The sequence below is a fragment of the Agelaius phoeniceus genome, chromosome 3, assembly GCF_051311805.1.
Source record: "Agelaius phoeniceus isolate bAgePho1 chromosome 3, bAgePho1.hap1, whole genome shotgun sequence".
Classification (NCBI taxonomy): domain Eukaryota; kingdom Metazoa; phylum Chordata; class Aves; order Passeriformes; family Icteridae; genus Agelaius; species Agelaius phoeniceus.
In genome coordinates this window covers 37,378,957-37,395,369 of record NC_135267.1, presented here as the reverse complement: position 1 = coordinate 37,395,369, position 16,413 = coordinate 37,378,957, and the positions used below count along the sequence as shown (strand labels likewise).

The 16,413-nt window shown below is 41.3% G+C and overlaps 1 protein-coding gene across 2 annotated transcripts in view; it reads left to right on the top strand.

Annotated features, from left to right (window-relative positions):
- The first annotated feature begins 7,292 nt into the window (after nt 1-7,292).
- ROCK2 (Rho associated coiled-coil containing protein kinase 2) overlaps nt 7,293-16,413 on the top strand; it is a 104,442-nt gene continuing 95,321 nt past the window's right edge. For both annotated transcript variants that reach the window (XM_077175075.1, XM_077175076.1), the window contains exon 1: nt 7,293-7,589. In XM_077175075.1, coding sequence (XP_077031190.1) covers nt 7,440-7,589 — 150 coding nt within the window. In that variant the 5' untranslated portion in view covers nt 7,293-7,439. The remainder of the gene's footprint in view (nt 7,590-16,413) is intronic.

Genomic DNA, 16,413 nt, shown 5'->3' with positions numbered 1-16,413 from the left:
TGATCCAGATCTTCTGAGCAATATCCCAACCCTCAACTGTCTACTGATGTTGTATGATGCAAACAGCATCAACAGCGTAGTCCTGGATTTCATGCTGGTAAACAAAAAGGTTCCAATGTCAAAAAGTTAAACAAGAGGGACCAGGACTGATCCTTGTAGTTCCTACCAAAACAAATCCTCAAGGATTCAACTAATACTTACCTCTCTATTTCACCTCATGAGGCATTGCTATCCTACATGAAGTGAGTTCTTTTTACTTTGAGAATAGCATGATATCCTTCAGAATGTTTTATTCTCCTATAAAAATTGTACATGAAAACGTCTCCTAATAATTCCCACTAATGTCAGCTTTCTCACATCAAAATCTTCCAAGTTTTCTTCCAATTTGGTTGCAATTACCTCCTGTAATACCTTAATTTTCATTATTCCATAAACATAGAAAATTAAAGTATTACAAGATATGTTTTTTCTTATCCATGTGTAGTGTTTCATTTTAATATTGTCCCCCATCACCAAAGACTGTGGCAAAACTGTGACCATCTCTATGTCAGCCTCTTCATGCAGTAATCCCATTTATTATTTGACAGCCAAGTCTAGAAATAACAGTAGTTAAACATAATGCCCATGTTGGACAAAAGAACAGATAGAAAAGTCATATTTTTTCCAAGCAGTAACAGTAACCTTCCTTCCTTCCTTCCTTCCTTCCTTCCTTCCTTCCTTCCTTCCTTCCTTCCTTCCTTCCTTCCTTCCTTCCTTCCTTCCTTCCTTCCTTCCTTCCTTCCTTCCTTCCTTCCTTCCTTCCTTCCTTCCTTCCTTCCTTCCTTCCTTCCTTCCTTCCTTCCTTCCTTCCTGCCTTCCTTCCTTCCTTCCTGCCTTCCTCCCTCCCTCCCTCCCTCCCTCCCTCAACTCCGATGCTGTTTAAATACAAAGCGATGTCATTTCTCGAGGACTGTAAACCCTTATATGCCAAGCTGTGTTTTCACTCATGCACTCACAACTGTTCTTACCGGTATCTGACAGCCCCTGCAAGTTCCCTGAGAGCAGGCACAGCCACTGTACTTGTTTACACCCTGGTATCAGCTGGACTGGCTTGGTTTCCCCACAATTAACAGTAGCTAAGTCTTGATGAAAAGCAGATCACAGGAATGACAGTGCTAATGCAGAGACACATAATGTGGGTATTCAGAGATGCACATGGAACCTCTACACTAATCATCTTTTTTTAGCTTGCTCCATCCAAGTCATCATCTACTGGCATTTCCCCCTAATTGCAGGGAGCATTCAGTGCCTGGGGTTTTACTGTCATTTTCCAAGCCAGTTCCTGCATACTTATGGCAAAAAGCCAGATCAAAAGAAAGATTGATTAGGTGTCTCCAGTGGTTCTTACACCAAAATCCAAGATGACAATTCCAAAAACTCAATAGCTGTATAACTGTGAAGGTCACTAAGTTTGCCACCTTCCTCTCTGCCTCCATCCTGCTGAGTGTTCTCATTGAAAGGCTACAAAGCCTTTTCTTCCTGGCATCCCATTTCTTCTTAATGCAATTTTCTGCAAAACCACACACCAGCCTGCAAGACAGTGTCTAGGAACTTTATTTGAAGGTGTACTGTGTAACATGAACTGCCACAGGATGGAAAAAGGACAATGCATACGTGGGTTCTCATTCTGCTAAAGAATTCTGGATCAGATCAGGCTGAACATGCTGGTTCAGATTATGTCTCATCTAGGAAAACATGGGACTTTGGCCACATTTCTCATAATTCCCATTCAGTATCTAATGTTTAAATGTTTGATCTTAAATACAGAATAAACTATCAGAAATGCTTTTGTTCTTACAGGTACGTGTTCACTGGAAGAAATTGTTACAGACATACAAGTGACAGGTCTGAATCAATCTCTAGTCCCCTTGTCAAATTAAAAGGAGGCAGAGACACCTTTGAGAAGCTCTGGCCAGCACTTCCAAAGGACCAGCAGCATTGTACTCCTGCATACTTCCAATATTTCAACCTTTACAACGTGTCATGTAAAGGAAGTGCTGCAGAAAGAAGAGCAGCAGAAACCCTCCTCTGCTCCAAGGTACTGTGAGGTATAAACAGCCTACTGACAGCATAACAGCAAGGATTTCATAAATCACAGCAGTCTCTCAAACTGTGATTTACACCTATGGGCCACAGAGCCCTAAGCTTCACCTAAATGCACAAAGCAGCAAAGGAAAACCTGAGGTCACTTTGTCCTTACTCTCCAAGCTACACTTACTGCAAGTTTCCTCCTGAGACTTACAGCAGAGGATCTGGCACATCACCATCACGTAAGCATTTCAATTAACCTAGATGCACAGCTTCACTTCTGTCTTCCCAATGCATCCAAGAAACTATGAAACTACCTTATTAACAAAAGCAATGTTATTTAGCTGGGGAGAATTATGCAAGCAATTAAGAGCCAGGCAGAGACCAAGTCCTGCGTTATCAGACACACCCAGACATTACACAGCCACTTTTGATTCACACCTCCTTTTCTTGATTCTTTGGTATTTGTGCTTAAGATACTGACTTTAACACAGCAACTGACAGTACCAATGAATAATTCTATTATTAGTTGGTATTTATTAATATTTGTCGGTCATATGTGCTGTTTGAAAAAATGGGAAGCAGCTACCTGGCACACCTACAGAGACAAAGGTACATACATTTCCAAGCAGAACAGTAGATATAGGCCTTCACCTACAAAGCTTACCAGATGAAGACATTTTCTTTAGCATTTGCTTGATTACTTTGGTTTGCATTTAATTATACAGATGGCTGAGTGGTTTTGTAATTTTATAGCTGGCCTGTGCTAGTAATTGATGTGGTAGTGTCAGTCTTACTGAGGCTGGTTTGGAAGTGCATGGGGTTTAAAAGGCTGCTTGTATTTAAAGCCTCTCATTACAATGCAAGAGATGAATTAAATGAAAGAATATTAAACAATGTTGGGGGTTTTTTTCTGTGGACTTTACATAACTGTACTATTTGTCCCAAGACAACACTGGAATCAGTATATCAATGATGAAGATTGCGGCTGACTTTGCAAGTCCTTCAAAAATGTAACTCCTATATACACAAGTTGTGTACCTGTCTTCCTGTCTGTTTTCACTAACCTAAAATGACGAAGTTTATTTTTGATCCAGAAAAAAGAATTTATTAATCCTTAGGCTGACTGAACACTAGCATGTGAGAAAGGAAAAATAAAGCAAACAAACAAAACTGACGATAAACTTAGATTCCTTTTCACCCCTAGTTCATATTTATGAATATAAAAGTAAAGAAATCCCTGTACTAATGACATAAATCTACATTATTTTCTGGAAGTAGAATGATGATCTTTAGCTATGCCCTCCAAAGTCTCAAGACCTCATTATCTAAAAAATTACTTGTCCTATTTCCATCACAACAACACTGATCCACGTCAGTGCAGCGTCCTGAGCGAGTGTCGATAGTTATGCACCTTTGCCTGTAGCAGTCTGACATGGTTTACTTTTGGCAGCTTTCAAAGACTGTATTTGCTTGGACTACTGACAGGTGTTTTGTCCGTCTTACTCTGTTGCCACAATTTGCTTCTCATTTGGGATAGAGTTGATTCATGTCACTGAACAGAGATAGTCCATGATATCTCTGGCAACTCACTTAGCTCTTCTATCTGTTCTCCCATATGCAAAACACAAAGATGGACTAGATCCATGAGATGCTAAACCTAAATTTTAGAGAACCTAGCTATTAGGAGAATCAACTCTCCTGTCAGTAGTGCTCTTATATTCTTCAAATATTTTCAGAGTGAAAGCCTGAAGAGAGGATTTGCAAAAGACTTACTTAGCCAGAAGCAAGTGCTAAAACCACAGCCCCTCCTCTTAAAACAGATGCACACATGGGTGGTTTGCCTCCTTTTGCTTCTTTTGTGATAGTAGCGAAAGCATGCCTGAGGTCCAAAGCCAAATCCCTCTTCTCCCTGAATAGGCTTGGGGACTATGGAATACCCTAAAGGAACAACGTGAAGCTGATGGCTTTTAACCAATAAGCCCCAAGTACCAACATCTTACAAATCTGTACCTATAAATGTAGCCAGTTGTGAAAATGGTCAACAGTGAATTCTCTACTGCCTTGGGACACCTAAAACATATTTGGACTGTAGATTATCTAAAGAGTTCAGCAGCATTTCAGGGAACAGAGAGAGAGATGAAGGATCCAACTGTGGAGTCCTAGGCTTAAAGCTACAGCAGACACACTGGAAGACTTGGACTTTGCCTTACAAAACATAGTAAATAACATTTGACAATTCACTGCATGGGACTTCAAAACTAGCATACACAGAGTAGGAAGAGTTCTGCCTTAGATGGTCATTGTAGGAATAGGTGATACCCTGAGAGATTTACACCACTGAAGGTAGAAAAGGTAGAACTGTAAAAAGACCACAGAAGGTGGTGTTATTTTTCCTCTAGGGCACATTAAAACAGTGTTTTCTGCAAACACTGAGAGAAGGATTGGACTTTCTGAGTACTATTTTTGTTACTTAGTCACTTATAACCAGCAATAAATCTTCTGCTGATGATTTTGTTGAGGATTTGTGTCATACAAAGGAATTCAGCTGACTACCGTTGTCAATGTGTCTCTGTAACAGAGTAAAACTTGTTTAGCTAGTAAACAGATATGTCCTGAAGGGTGGAAGAATAGATCTATTGGACAAGAATTTCAAGAAGGTACTATTTCTACACACTTGCCTTTGAAGTCACAATCACACTTATTTTCCTATGTAAAAAGGGCTGTTATACTTATTTAAGATTTTCTTTGTTACCTTTGTTTAGATAGCACTCTGAACAAAGCCATTAAATCACATAAGCTAAAGATCAGTTTTTACAAAGCTTATAGATAAGAAAAACTGAAGAAAAAAGAAGCACCTTGCCTATAGCTAAGAGGAAACTAAGATCTTAGATCATCAGATCAGCTAGTGCCCAACTCTGAGTTCATTGAAATCACCCCCAAAATTGTTGTTCACAGTAACAGAACTTAGCACAAGCTCCTTATTGATCACTAGAGACATGCTTATTATGTTTGGTCTGTTGTCCAAACCTATTTTAAATCCTTTTAAAAAGCCAAAACATTTTTGTTGTGCTACTTATAAAAATTAGCTAATGAATAGGCTGTAAGTGAAGAAATCATGTTTATTTTAGGTAATTTAGAGTTTTGAACTGCTGTTTTGCAAGGCTGTGTAACTTCATGATCCAGTTAGTACCCACATATAATCCTAGTAGCAACCCAATTCATTCTCACACTTAGTGTGAGATCTCCTAGCAAAGCAAACTGTTTGAGGAGACAATGTGATTTTTTTTTTTTTTTGGTGGTGCTGCAGTTAAGCAGATCCTAATCTGTTCTGAAGATGAAGTAGTCCTAAGATATAAATAACCAGTGCCTCTCCCAAACAGATTTCACCAGTTCCTTCAGAAAACTCTTACAAACTCAGTGTGGCTCACTGTAAAGCGTGAGCGATAACGCCCATATTGACTTTTCAAAATGTTCTTGTGTGTGTGTGTTTCTGTGAAGCTTAAGGATTTTGACTCAGTGGACTGTAAAAGCAGAATTCAGTTATGGAGTTTGGGTGGATATTCAGAGCAGACCTTCCCTCAAGTTGGGAGTTGTTTAGCACCAGGGCCCTGACTCAGAATATCACTGAGTGTGATCTCGCAAGTGACTCACATATTTACTTCTCTGACTCTCTCTCCTCTTCCTTTAAAGTTAAAATATTGAGCCACTTTTCTGACATCAGCTCACTGCCAGCCAGCTATCAGCTGAAAGTCAACACAGTAAAATGTTAACCTTTCCTCCCTGAGGTCCCTCCACCTTAGTGAATGACACCTCCACAGTCTCTGTTCTGCCCTAGAACATCTGCCCAGCAGACACATCTCAGGGCTGCTGGAACCATGGTTTGGCCACAACCTCACAAGCCATTCCATGGAGCACCCCTACCATCCAATTCCCCACCTCTATCCCTGCAGCCACAGCTCAGGCATCAGTAGCCTAAGTCTCCCTGCTGTAGCCACTCTTGCCTGGTCTGATAAACAGCATCCTGTCCCCTCAAAGTGCCCACTGAGCGCAGCAAGGTGGCTGTACCCATCTCCAGCACAGTGTGCAGGTTCATCTTCCTCGGGGGGCATGAGGATGGCCTGCACCTTCCCCAGCACAGCTCCCCTCTGCCTAGTTCTTCATTGTCCCTCTCATACATGTAGGATATACACACAGGAGAGGGATGGATTACCTCTCCTATGAGAGAATTTGGACTGTTCAGCCTGGAAAAGAGAAGGCTTTGGGGTGACCTTATTGTGGCCTTTCAATACCTGAAGGGAGTTTATAGAAAAGATAGGGCAAGACTACTGACAAGACCATGTAGCAACAAAACAAGGAGGAATGGTTTCAAATTCAAGGAGTGTAGGCTTAGATTAGATATGGGGGAAAGAAATCTTTTCCATGAGGGCAGTGAGGCACTGGAATTTCCCAGGGAAATTGTGGATGCACGACTCCTGACGTGGTAAGGCCAGGCTGGATGGAGACCTGAGCAATGTGTCCGAGTGAAAGGTGCCACTGCCCATGGCAGGGGGCTTGGAATTAGAAAATATTTAAGGTCCCTTCCAACCGAAACCGTTCTACGAATCTCTGATTCATGCCGTGAGCACTGCTGCTCTATCGGAAACACTGCTCTCCCACCTTCTCAAATATTTCTGGCTTTTTTCCTGTGTGCTTGACGCCATGCGGGCAGGGTGAGGTCTCATGTGCCAAAACGCACACAGCCCTGTCTCCGAGCGGCTGCCTTGCCCAGGCCGGGCACGGCCCCGCCGAGCTCAGGGCTGCAGCCGGCCGCCGAGCGAGCGCCGAACAATGCGCCGCTCGCAGCGGGGCCTTGTGGGTAGAGGAGGCGGCCTGCGCGCGGCCGGGAGCGGGAGGCCGCGCCGGGCCGGGGGTGGGCGGAACGCGGAAAGGGAAAGCGAGGCTGGCGGGGATCGCGGCTCCCGCCCCAACAGCCGGCGAGCGCTGCAGAGAGAGCCGCACTCTGAGCCCGACCCCACGGCAGCCGCTCCCCTTTCGCTCCCCGCCTCCCCCCGCCCTCGGAGCGATGTCCCGGCGGAGCGGGCAGTGAGGCGGCGGCCGCCGCCAAGGGACGCCCTGAGCGGCGAGAGGCGGAGGCACGGCGGGAAGCGCTCCGTCCCTCCCTTCCAGCTCTCTCCCCTCCCTCTCCCCGCGCCCGGGCGGAGCAGCGGCCGTTTTCCCTCGCCCTTCATGCCCGGGCGGCGGCCACCGGCGGCGCTGCCCTCCGCTCCCGCCTCACCGCCCCCGCCCTTCCCGGGCTCGCCGCCGCGCTAGGCCCGCCGGGCGGCCCCGCGCAGTGCCCTCCGCGGGCCCGGCACCAGGCGGGCCGGAGGATGAGCCAGCAGCCGGCGGGGAAGATGTCGGCGGCTCCCCTGGCGGCCGAGGCGCTGGAGCCAACGGCGGGGATGCTCGAGGGCCGCCAGAGGAAGCTGGAGTCCATGATCCGCGACCCGCGCTCCCCGGTCAACGTGGAGAGCCTGCTGGTGAGGGGCGGCCGCGCCTGGGGGGAGCGCTCGGCGGGGGAACAAAGGGAGCGCTGCCCTCGCCTCAGGCGGGCGGGAGGGAACGGGAAGGAAGGAAAGGGCTCCCGCGTCCTGAAAGTGCTTTCCTGGGGGAGGACGAAGGATCGTCTCCACGCCCCCGCCGGGCCACGGGCAGCGGGGAGGTGGCGGGAGCGGCCCTCGCCCCCAGGACGGTGTTGGGCGAGGGCACGGGCACGGCACCGTGAGAGGAAAGCGAGCGCTCCCCGATTAGCAACATCTTATTTGGGGGAAAGCGAGAAACGTCCCTGACGAGGTCTGATGCAGGGAGAGGAAAGCGCCTTGTTTTCCCTCCCAGCATCGTTCGTTCACACCGTTCGCTTTCGCGCCTGGGAATCCCAGCGTGTCCGTCCCCAAAGTACCTGCCTTTGTGTGCGCTGCCGGGCACCCATCGCTCACCCCCTGTGAAACGTCCCCTGGTGAAGCTGAGGTTGCTGTGAGATGTGGAAATATTTCAGGAAAAGGGGACACGCCTAAGGGAGAAATGTAACTGGGGGGTCCAGTGACCCTTCACGTTTATTTTTCATTGGGGCAAATTGATTCGTCTGTGTCCTGTTTCAAATAGCATTTTTCCGTGTGAGTGTATGAAATACAATTCACTTTAGTGAGAAATCTATGCCCTTGTGAAGAACTGTAAAAGGGGTTAGATTTTCTCATTTAACCATCTGAACTCTAGAAAGGCAGCCAAGAGACAGATGATTATCATTATTATTATCACTGTTGTTATCATTATTTTCATTATTAGTACTATAATTATTAGTATTTTAATTGATAGATACTTTAGGGTCTTAAAATCTTATATTTCCAGTCTGCCCCAAGATTTCCAATATGTCCCAGTTATGAGGAACAGAAAAAGGGAGAATAAATCCCAGTCCTTCCAGCAGTTGCTCAAGGCACATACACTGTGGTTTTTTTTTGTGCTTTCAAATGACTCAGTTCTGTTTGGCCAAAAATACAGGAACTGACTGAACAGAATGTATGCCTGTGCTGTGTGGAGAATATAGGAATTTCCTATAACATCTGAAAAATGTTCTTCCCGAGGCTGTGGTGCTGTTACTCCTCTCATACATGTTCAGAGGCATAATGACAGCCATAGTCAATGGAGGGGGGTGGGAAACAGTGCTACATATCTGACTGGATTCAGATAAGTTTTTGCCTAGGTCAAAGCAGAGAGAGCTGCCTCTGGGCTTCGCTCCCAGCATTTTCACTTTGGTATTTTGCTTGGAAAACTTTGACCTGTGGCCAAAAAAGAGCAGTTAAAAATAGTACAGTCGTTCTGAAAAATGCATCAGGTTAATACTTAACCCCAGTAGACTTTTTCACACTCTGCTTTTATACTTTTATATGCATGATTCTTTTATTCTCTCACCTCCCATGCCTTGGATGTAGATTGAATACACTAAAATATGTTTGTGTTTCTAAAGATAAATCCTAGCTGCAAAATTGAGACTGGGCTGCTTAGAACTTGATTTTTTTGTTTGTTCTATATGCTAGCAATGTAGACTGCTTCATGTAATACATTGAGAAAGCAAGCTATGGGAGAGTGTTAGCTGGATTGTAAATGCATTTTTTTACAGTAAAGGTCATCACTGTTCTCTACACTCTGTCTATAAGTATTGTTTAAAAAACTAGCAGCAAGTGAAATATTATGCTAATCAATCAAATTTCCTAGCTTGTGCAGTCTACATATCTGTGTATGAAATAATGAACTATTTATTATTCTTATTTAGGAAATTTGCAACAGATTTCCTGTAAAAGTGCTTTCTTTTGCTCTCTGGCATTGCTGCTTTATGAAATTTGACATCAATTTTGCATTGGTGTGCTGCTGAATAGTCTGAGTATGAAAGCATATTAATATTGAAAAATTTACTTGTTTACTAACGAGCTGCCTTGCAGTGTAAATTATCAAAAGTGGAAATGTGTTTTCAGTTAAAAGTAGAAATGCAGCAACATGAACTGAGAGTCAGGGAAAGCATCTTAAAAAGACTAGCTGGAATGCCACTATTCCATCCTCCAAAAATAACATAGCCAAAACTAAAAATGTGGAATGGAATTCAAAATGGAATTCATTTCCTTACAGTGTAAAAAGTCATAAACAGCTGCTATTCTGTATTTTGTGTGCATGCTTTATTTTTGGGAAGCCGTAAAAAGCGAAAAAGTAGCTGTTGATCTATAACACATGGTGTAAATTTGAAAGACGTGAGAAGCTGAGGTAATAAGCTGTCTTTCTCTAGATAGCAATTCCACTGTCATCAAGGGATGTTTTATTCAGTGGCTCTAAATGAAGAGACTCTCTTTGCGTACCTTTCTGACCACAGGATGGCTGACCACATCCATCTGTTTCTTCAGCAGGAGAATCTATGAAGCCAAATACATTGATTGATTATGTTCCTCCCATTCCCCTTTGGGGCTCAAGAGAGACTGTTAGATGTTCTAATGGGATTTTTGCTATCTTGTGTGCCTTAACAGTTATTAATGCCTGTGTTGAGCATAATTATTTGTGTTTGATTAAAGCATATCTTCAAAAAAGACCTATGCAATCTCAGTTCAGAGGCATTATGAGATGGAGAACTCTGCATTTAGTTTGTTCTCACAGGCAGTTATGAAGGCAAAATAAAACATCACAGGAAACAACCAATCAACCAAAATGTGTGGCGTGTTATTACCACCCTTCTTCTGCTAAATAAAGAAAAATCATGGAGGACTTTCTACTCATTAGCATAGATGAGATGCACAGCCAGCACTTGGTGGGGTTCTTCTGGTTTTGTTCTGATAAAGAGATGGAAAGAGGAATGCTAGAACCGTGTGCTCAGTGCTGTGATAGGTGTCAGCAAAGACATCCACAAAGGGAAGTGGTTATTGCAACCTCATTGAGGCGTTGGCTGAGTGCTCGTTCTCTCATTGTGTCTTGTTGAAAGCTTGTTGTTAGGTTGCCTATGCTAAGATAAATAATTTTGATATTGTCACAGCTTTCTATGGTACAGTCTTACTCTTTTTGGGCATGGAACAGTGCATTAGTGGTTATGAAAACCTGTTTTCTCTATTACATTTAGATCATGCAGATTACTTTATAAAGCTACCATATTTTTATTATTTGCTTTTCTGCCAGTTGTGTCACCCACTAATTTAATGAAGTGACATTTTTATGTGTAGTGCATGTAGACATGGATGATAGCACTTAATGGCATTTGACCTTGGCTGATCCATAAGAAACCCTTCTATAAATACATTCCTACCGAATAGTTCTGAGTTGACAGCTACATTTAAGGCAAGCTTAACAGTGCTCAAATACATTTGGGCATTTATGATTTTGCACATAAGCTCTATCTACGGTATGAACTGAGTTATTTTTGATAGTATTTTGTACACATTATCTAGTAGGGGTGCGTTGGCAAGTGTTACCTTCTCTAAAAGAAGAGCAGAGAGGTCACTGTAGGCTGTGTAAAACTAATCCAGGCCTCCGCTTCCTTGCCATGTGTAATTGTATCACTTCAGCACATGCTGAACTCAACTTTTGAGTGGTGTGGTGGTGATGAACACTCTGGTAAATCTTACCATGCTCTTTCTGCAGTGCTTTGCCTGGGCTGGTGCTGCTCCAGTGCAGTTGTCCAGAGCAAGGTGGTGGTGTTTGCCCTTGGACTCACTGGTTCAGTGCAAGCCTCAGGATTTTAGTCTTAAGCTTGAAGTTTGGCATTACACTGGAGGTGTAAAATGTTGAGTATATTCTGGCTGCTCTGCTATGGTTGTGTCAGCTTTTGAAAGAAGGAGCTCTTAAAACTGTTAATTAGGCAGTGCATCAGTGAAATTGTGAGCACAGTGCTGGGCTATGCTGGCATGCAAGCATGATGGACTGAGAAATGGAGAGATGATTAGCAGCAGAGTGCTCAAGTGTCTCAGAATACACATGCCTTAGAACCCAAACCCACAAACCAAAACTGAACTAATTAGCCATTTATTTCTTTTTTAAATAAAGCTGACAGGTAAACTGTGTATTTACACTAGTTTGAACATGAATAGATGTTCATCTACATGGATCATTGACATCAAGACCCTGGAATTTTATTCATAATGAAAAGTGAAGTGGAGATACAGCTGTGACTCTCATTCTTTCAGTAGGTGCATCTGTCCATAAAGATCTCATCAATTGAGTAGATGCCAGCCTTGTTCCAAGAGTGTTAATTGAGCAGATCACTAGGCTGAGCTCTGTTAATTCAGGATCTCCAGGTCATCATGGCTGATACAAGGTATTCCTTTGCAGGATTTTAGCCTTAGGAACTTTCTAAGTATTTCATAATTAATATGAAAGTTGTTTCACTTCCCTGAATTTATTGCCACACATAATTTTGAATCAGCAAGAACAATCTGTTGTGTTAATTTGAGCCAGAGAGTACAGGGAAGAGATGCATATGTAGCAGTTAGCAGGATCTGATCTAAAATTCATTGCCCACTAAGTAATTTGAAGGCCAGATGATTCTCTGTTCTTGAAGAAATAACCTTTTCTTGTTGGTTATATTTCCTGTGCTGTTATTTCTCTCTTAGTTTCTGACTCTTTCTATAAATGTTCTATTTTTGATCTGTAATTTTAGAGCATCTACTGCAGAGTTAAAAATTATGATCCTTAAGGAAACTGAATTGTCTTTTGTTCATTGTTCCCCTCTGATGGATTTATATATAGCAGTATAGTTAGCTGGAAAAAGATAGTTCTACTTTTCTGACAGCTTTATGTGTTTTTATATTCTGACTTATTCTACACTAGGATTAAAGTGTTTCACTTCTGGTTTGAGAAAACAGAAAGAACATTTTGCTCAGCTTCAGGTCTTTTTACTGCCACACGAGATGCATGCAGATTTTGTGTGTGTATTCACAATAGGCATGTTCACTCCCAGTATTTCATCTCTGTTGATCAGATTGCAGAGTGTGTCATTAGGATCCTTTAATTGTTCAATCTTTGTAACAACTTAAGAGAAACATAAATACACCTACACTAGCAAATTAGCAGAGTTTTCTTCTGTTTTATGTGTGCAGGAATAAAAGTTCAGGAACTCTTCACTTTTCCAAGTATTAGTAGTCTCAGTTTCAGTTGAAATGTGTGCAAATGCTTATTAGAACCTGTTTTTTAAAGTACATTTTCATTTCTAACTAACGCAGAGCAGTGCCAAAGCATTTGGCTCTTTGTCTAGTAATGCAATCCATAACAAAAGCTGCCTAATTTCAAAAGAAAGGAAAGTGCTACCTCAGTAGCCAATCTCCACAGCAATCAGTTGATGATTTCTTGCCAGTGTTTGATCTACAAAATATGACTGGAATTGTATCAGTGTCACAGAGGAGCTGGCTTTGGATTTTAAAGATGAAAGTGATTAAAATTGGGTAGTAGAATTTTACATAATGAAAGATATAAAGAAATTAAATATGTGTATTTTTATAACTCATAAGCATGGGGGGTTTTGGGGGGAAGAATGCTATATTGTGTCCAAGGTTTCTTCTAAACTGTTACACTGTAAAGCAGCAAATGATTCTGGTAACAAATTTATTTTAAATACTTTTTTCTTGGTACATCCCATTGGTTAAGAATAAGAATACAGTGTTTATGTTGGCAGACTTGGCTAGTAATAAACTTATTTTAATGAGCTGTTGGCAATGTAAACACAAGGCTGAATGTAGTGCTCGGTTGCCCAGCCATAGCTGCCGTGTGTGAAGCTGCTGCAGCAGTGCAGTGTTGGCTGCCCGAGCACAGGTGAGGCATCACCTGCATCCTTCATTGGCAGCATTGTATTCATTACCTGCTAACAGAGTATTAAGACTGTATGCTACAATCAGTGATTGGGCCCCTAACATGCGGACAGCTTGCAATATTTGGAATGTGGTGATTTTGTGAATTTTGTCAAGATTTCACTATGGTGGATAGTCTCAGTCTGTAACAGGTGCTTTATGTGGTGTGGACTTAGCTTTTACTCTGTGTTTGTCTGCTACTGTTACAGCTATTGAAAGAGGGGCCCTTTTTTGTCTGTGAAGTATCATGGAGTTTTGTTGTTGGATGGACGCAGATTTCTTCATTGTCATGTGAAATGTGCCTTCTGTTCAGTCTCTGCTTCATTTGTTGTAGGGTGTGGAAGGTGATAGACACGAGAAGAAAAACAATCTGGGTGTGACATACAGAGGGGTTTTGATTATGCTTGTCTTCCTTTAATTTTATTTCATGCAGAATGACTTACCTAAGTCAAATCTTTTGCAAAAAATAACCCATCACATGCTTTGTGTTTTGTGTGCCCAGATGGAGACTAATGAGTTCTGCTAGTGTTCAGCATTGATACTTTAATTCCACAGTCATTTCATCATTCATTTTTTTAGGATAGTGTTGTTCAGATGGTAGAGAGAATAAAAAAAAAAAACGGTGTGCAGGAGAGTCTGAATCCTAATCTACTGCTATCACTTCATGGTTTCAGACAAATCTTTCTTCATTTCCAGCTATATGAAATGGAGATGATGAAGCTTTATTTTTAAGATGTACTGGAAAATAATTTAATATTTAGAATAGACTTAGGTGATTTAAAAAGTTGATCACAAGTAAGCAATGCCCAAGTGTTTAATTCTGAACCTTGAGGATTCAGGTAATCAGTAATTGCTTTATTGCCTTTTGACTGTTCTAAATTATGGGTACCGATTTTATTAGTCCATATTTAAAGTACAGAATTACAAGATCCTACATAAAGCTAGATAAAGTTTGGGTGACTCATCCAAACACAAGAATTTTCTTTTACTTTTCTTCAGGAGGAAATGAAGAGGAGGTCACATACAGGCTTGAAAGTAGGCTTAAACAGCTATGAAAGAAGAAAAGTTAAGCTTTAGCAAATACTCCTTTTTTTTGTTAATCTCAAAACACATAATGTTGACTGTTACTGTCACTAAATAAATAAATAACTAGAAGAAAAATGCCTGAGTTCCACACTTTCTTTCAAATGCTATTTAAAGTTTAACTAAAATTTGATTACTATTTAAAGGCTGTAACGCATCATTGTTCTTTGTCCATGTCACTGCTGTTACAGGTAGCCGTCCAAAGTCTATAGCTTCATTGTTGATTAAATATCAAACATAGCTCTGTCAACAGCATAGATTTACCCTAGTATGGAACAGAGAGAAGGATCTTCAGGTTCTTTGGGAATTCCTTTTTACTGAATGAACTCTGAACTTGGAAATCTGGTTTTGTTTGTTGCTACTGTACAACTTGATTGACCCTCTTTATTTTTCTTTTGTTTGAAATTAGGAGTGCTGCATTGATAAATTCACAGTACTGTGTATCTGCATACTTTCAAAGAGATTATGCTCTAGAAACAGTAATAGCAGAGGTTTTGGTTGAGGGATATACAAACGTTTGGCATGCCTATGCTATAAAAATGTTCTATTTCGTACAGAAAATAGTTTAAACTGGTTTTCCTTATGGTTACTGAAACTAGTTTGTTCTAGTCTCAGTTTTCAGTTTAGTGCTGATCATTTTAAGTACAAGATTAGGGAGACAAGCCTTTTCATTTGTTGCATGTTTAGGACACAGATTTTTATTTGTAAATGACTTTTAGCACCATCTGCTATATAGGGAAGGCTATATTATGATAGGCTTCTACAATATGCAGCTAGAGTCATTGGAAACAAGCTGCAGTAAATAGATAAAAGATCTTCTGAGCTTACTTAATATTGGTTGCACCCCTTCTTGCACAGTTTTATAACTATGCTTGACTTCTGAATTATGGGGGTTTTTATGGAATTTTAAACTTTTGTGATAAAATAACCATGAAGTCTCTCAATTTAGGAATAGAATTATTCCTTCTAATAGTTTAGGAGAATGGAGAAGAGCAAGAAATAATAGCATGTTAGAAGCTGGTGGTTTAGTGAGTGAGAAATGAAAACCTTTCCAATGCCAGGGGTATGCATGCATGATCTGTTTCCTTTGGGGAACATCTCGGGACCTCCTCCTCCAACAGTAAAAGTTAGGCCACTTAGGCACTAAGCCATAGCTTTTATTTCTTGGCCTGTTCAATTGAATGACCTTTTTAGGATGTATAAACCTAGATTATAAAATACCCCCCCCCTTTTATTTTATGTTCTTTTATATGAAAAATGACTGAGAACAACTGCTTGAATTACTCATCTGGCAAGGAGGTACTGGCAGTTTATGATTGTATCGCAGCTGCTGCTATTAATTTAAACATTATTCTATGTTAATTTTTTTTCTCTGTGAGTACAAAATAATAATTCTGTTAAACTTAAGACTTGCATCCATGCTGGTATTACAAGCACCTGTACTATATATCTGATAGGGAAAGCTGAAAATAGCTGCACTTGCAAAAAAAAATCCTCTTACTAAATTGTTAAATTTTATAAAGCTGTTTTCTAAATTGCTTTCAAATTCATTTTTCAGTATCAGTTTAATTATATGGAATATGCTTATTTTTTATTGCATTTTTAAGTTATTTACCTTATTCCCCACTTGTCATCTTCCCAGAACTGAAGGATTTGTCTTGACTGCAAATGTGATGCTATTGACAGTGAGGGTGGGAAGCAGCAGAACTCTGTTGTCAGAGTTCTGCTGGTAAAACCTGAATGTAACAGCAAATGAGGCAGCCTGAACATTGTTTCGTATGCACGTAGTGTTCTGTGTCAGAAATATTTTAAGCTTGTATTAAAAGATAATAATAAATACACTAATATAAGCTACATCTTCTGAAATAAAATATTATGTTGGCAATTCCTTTTAATTATAGACATCTAGCTAGAT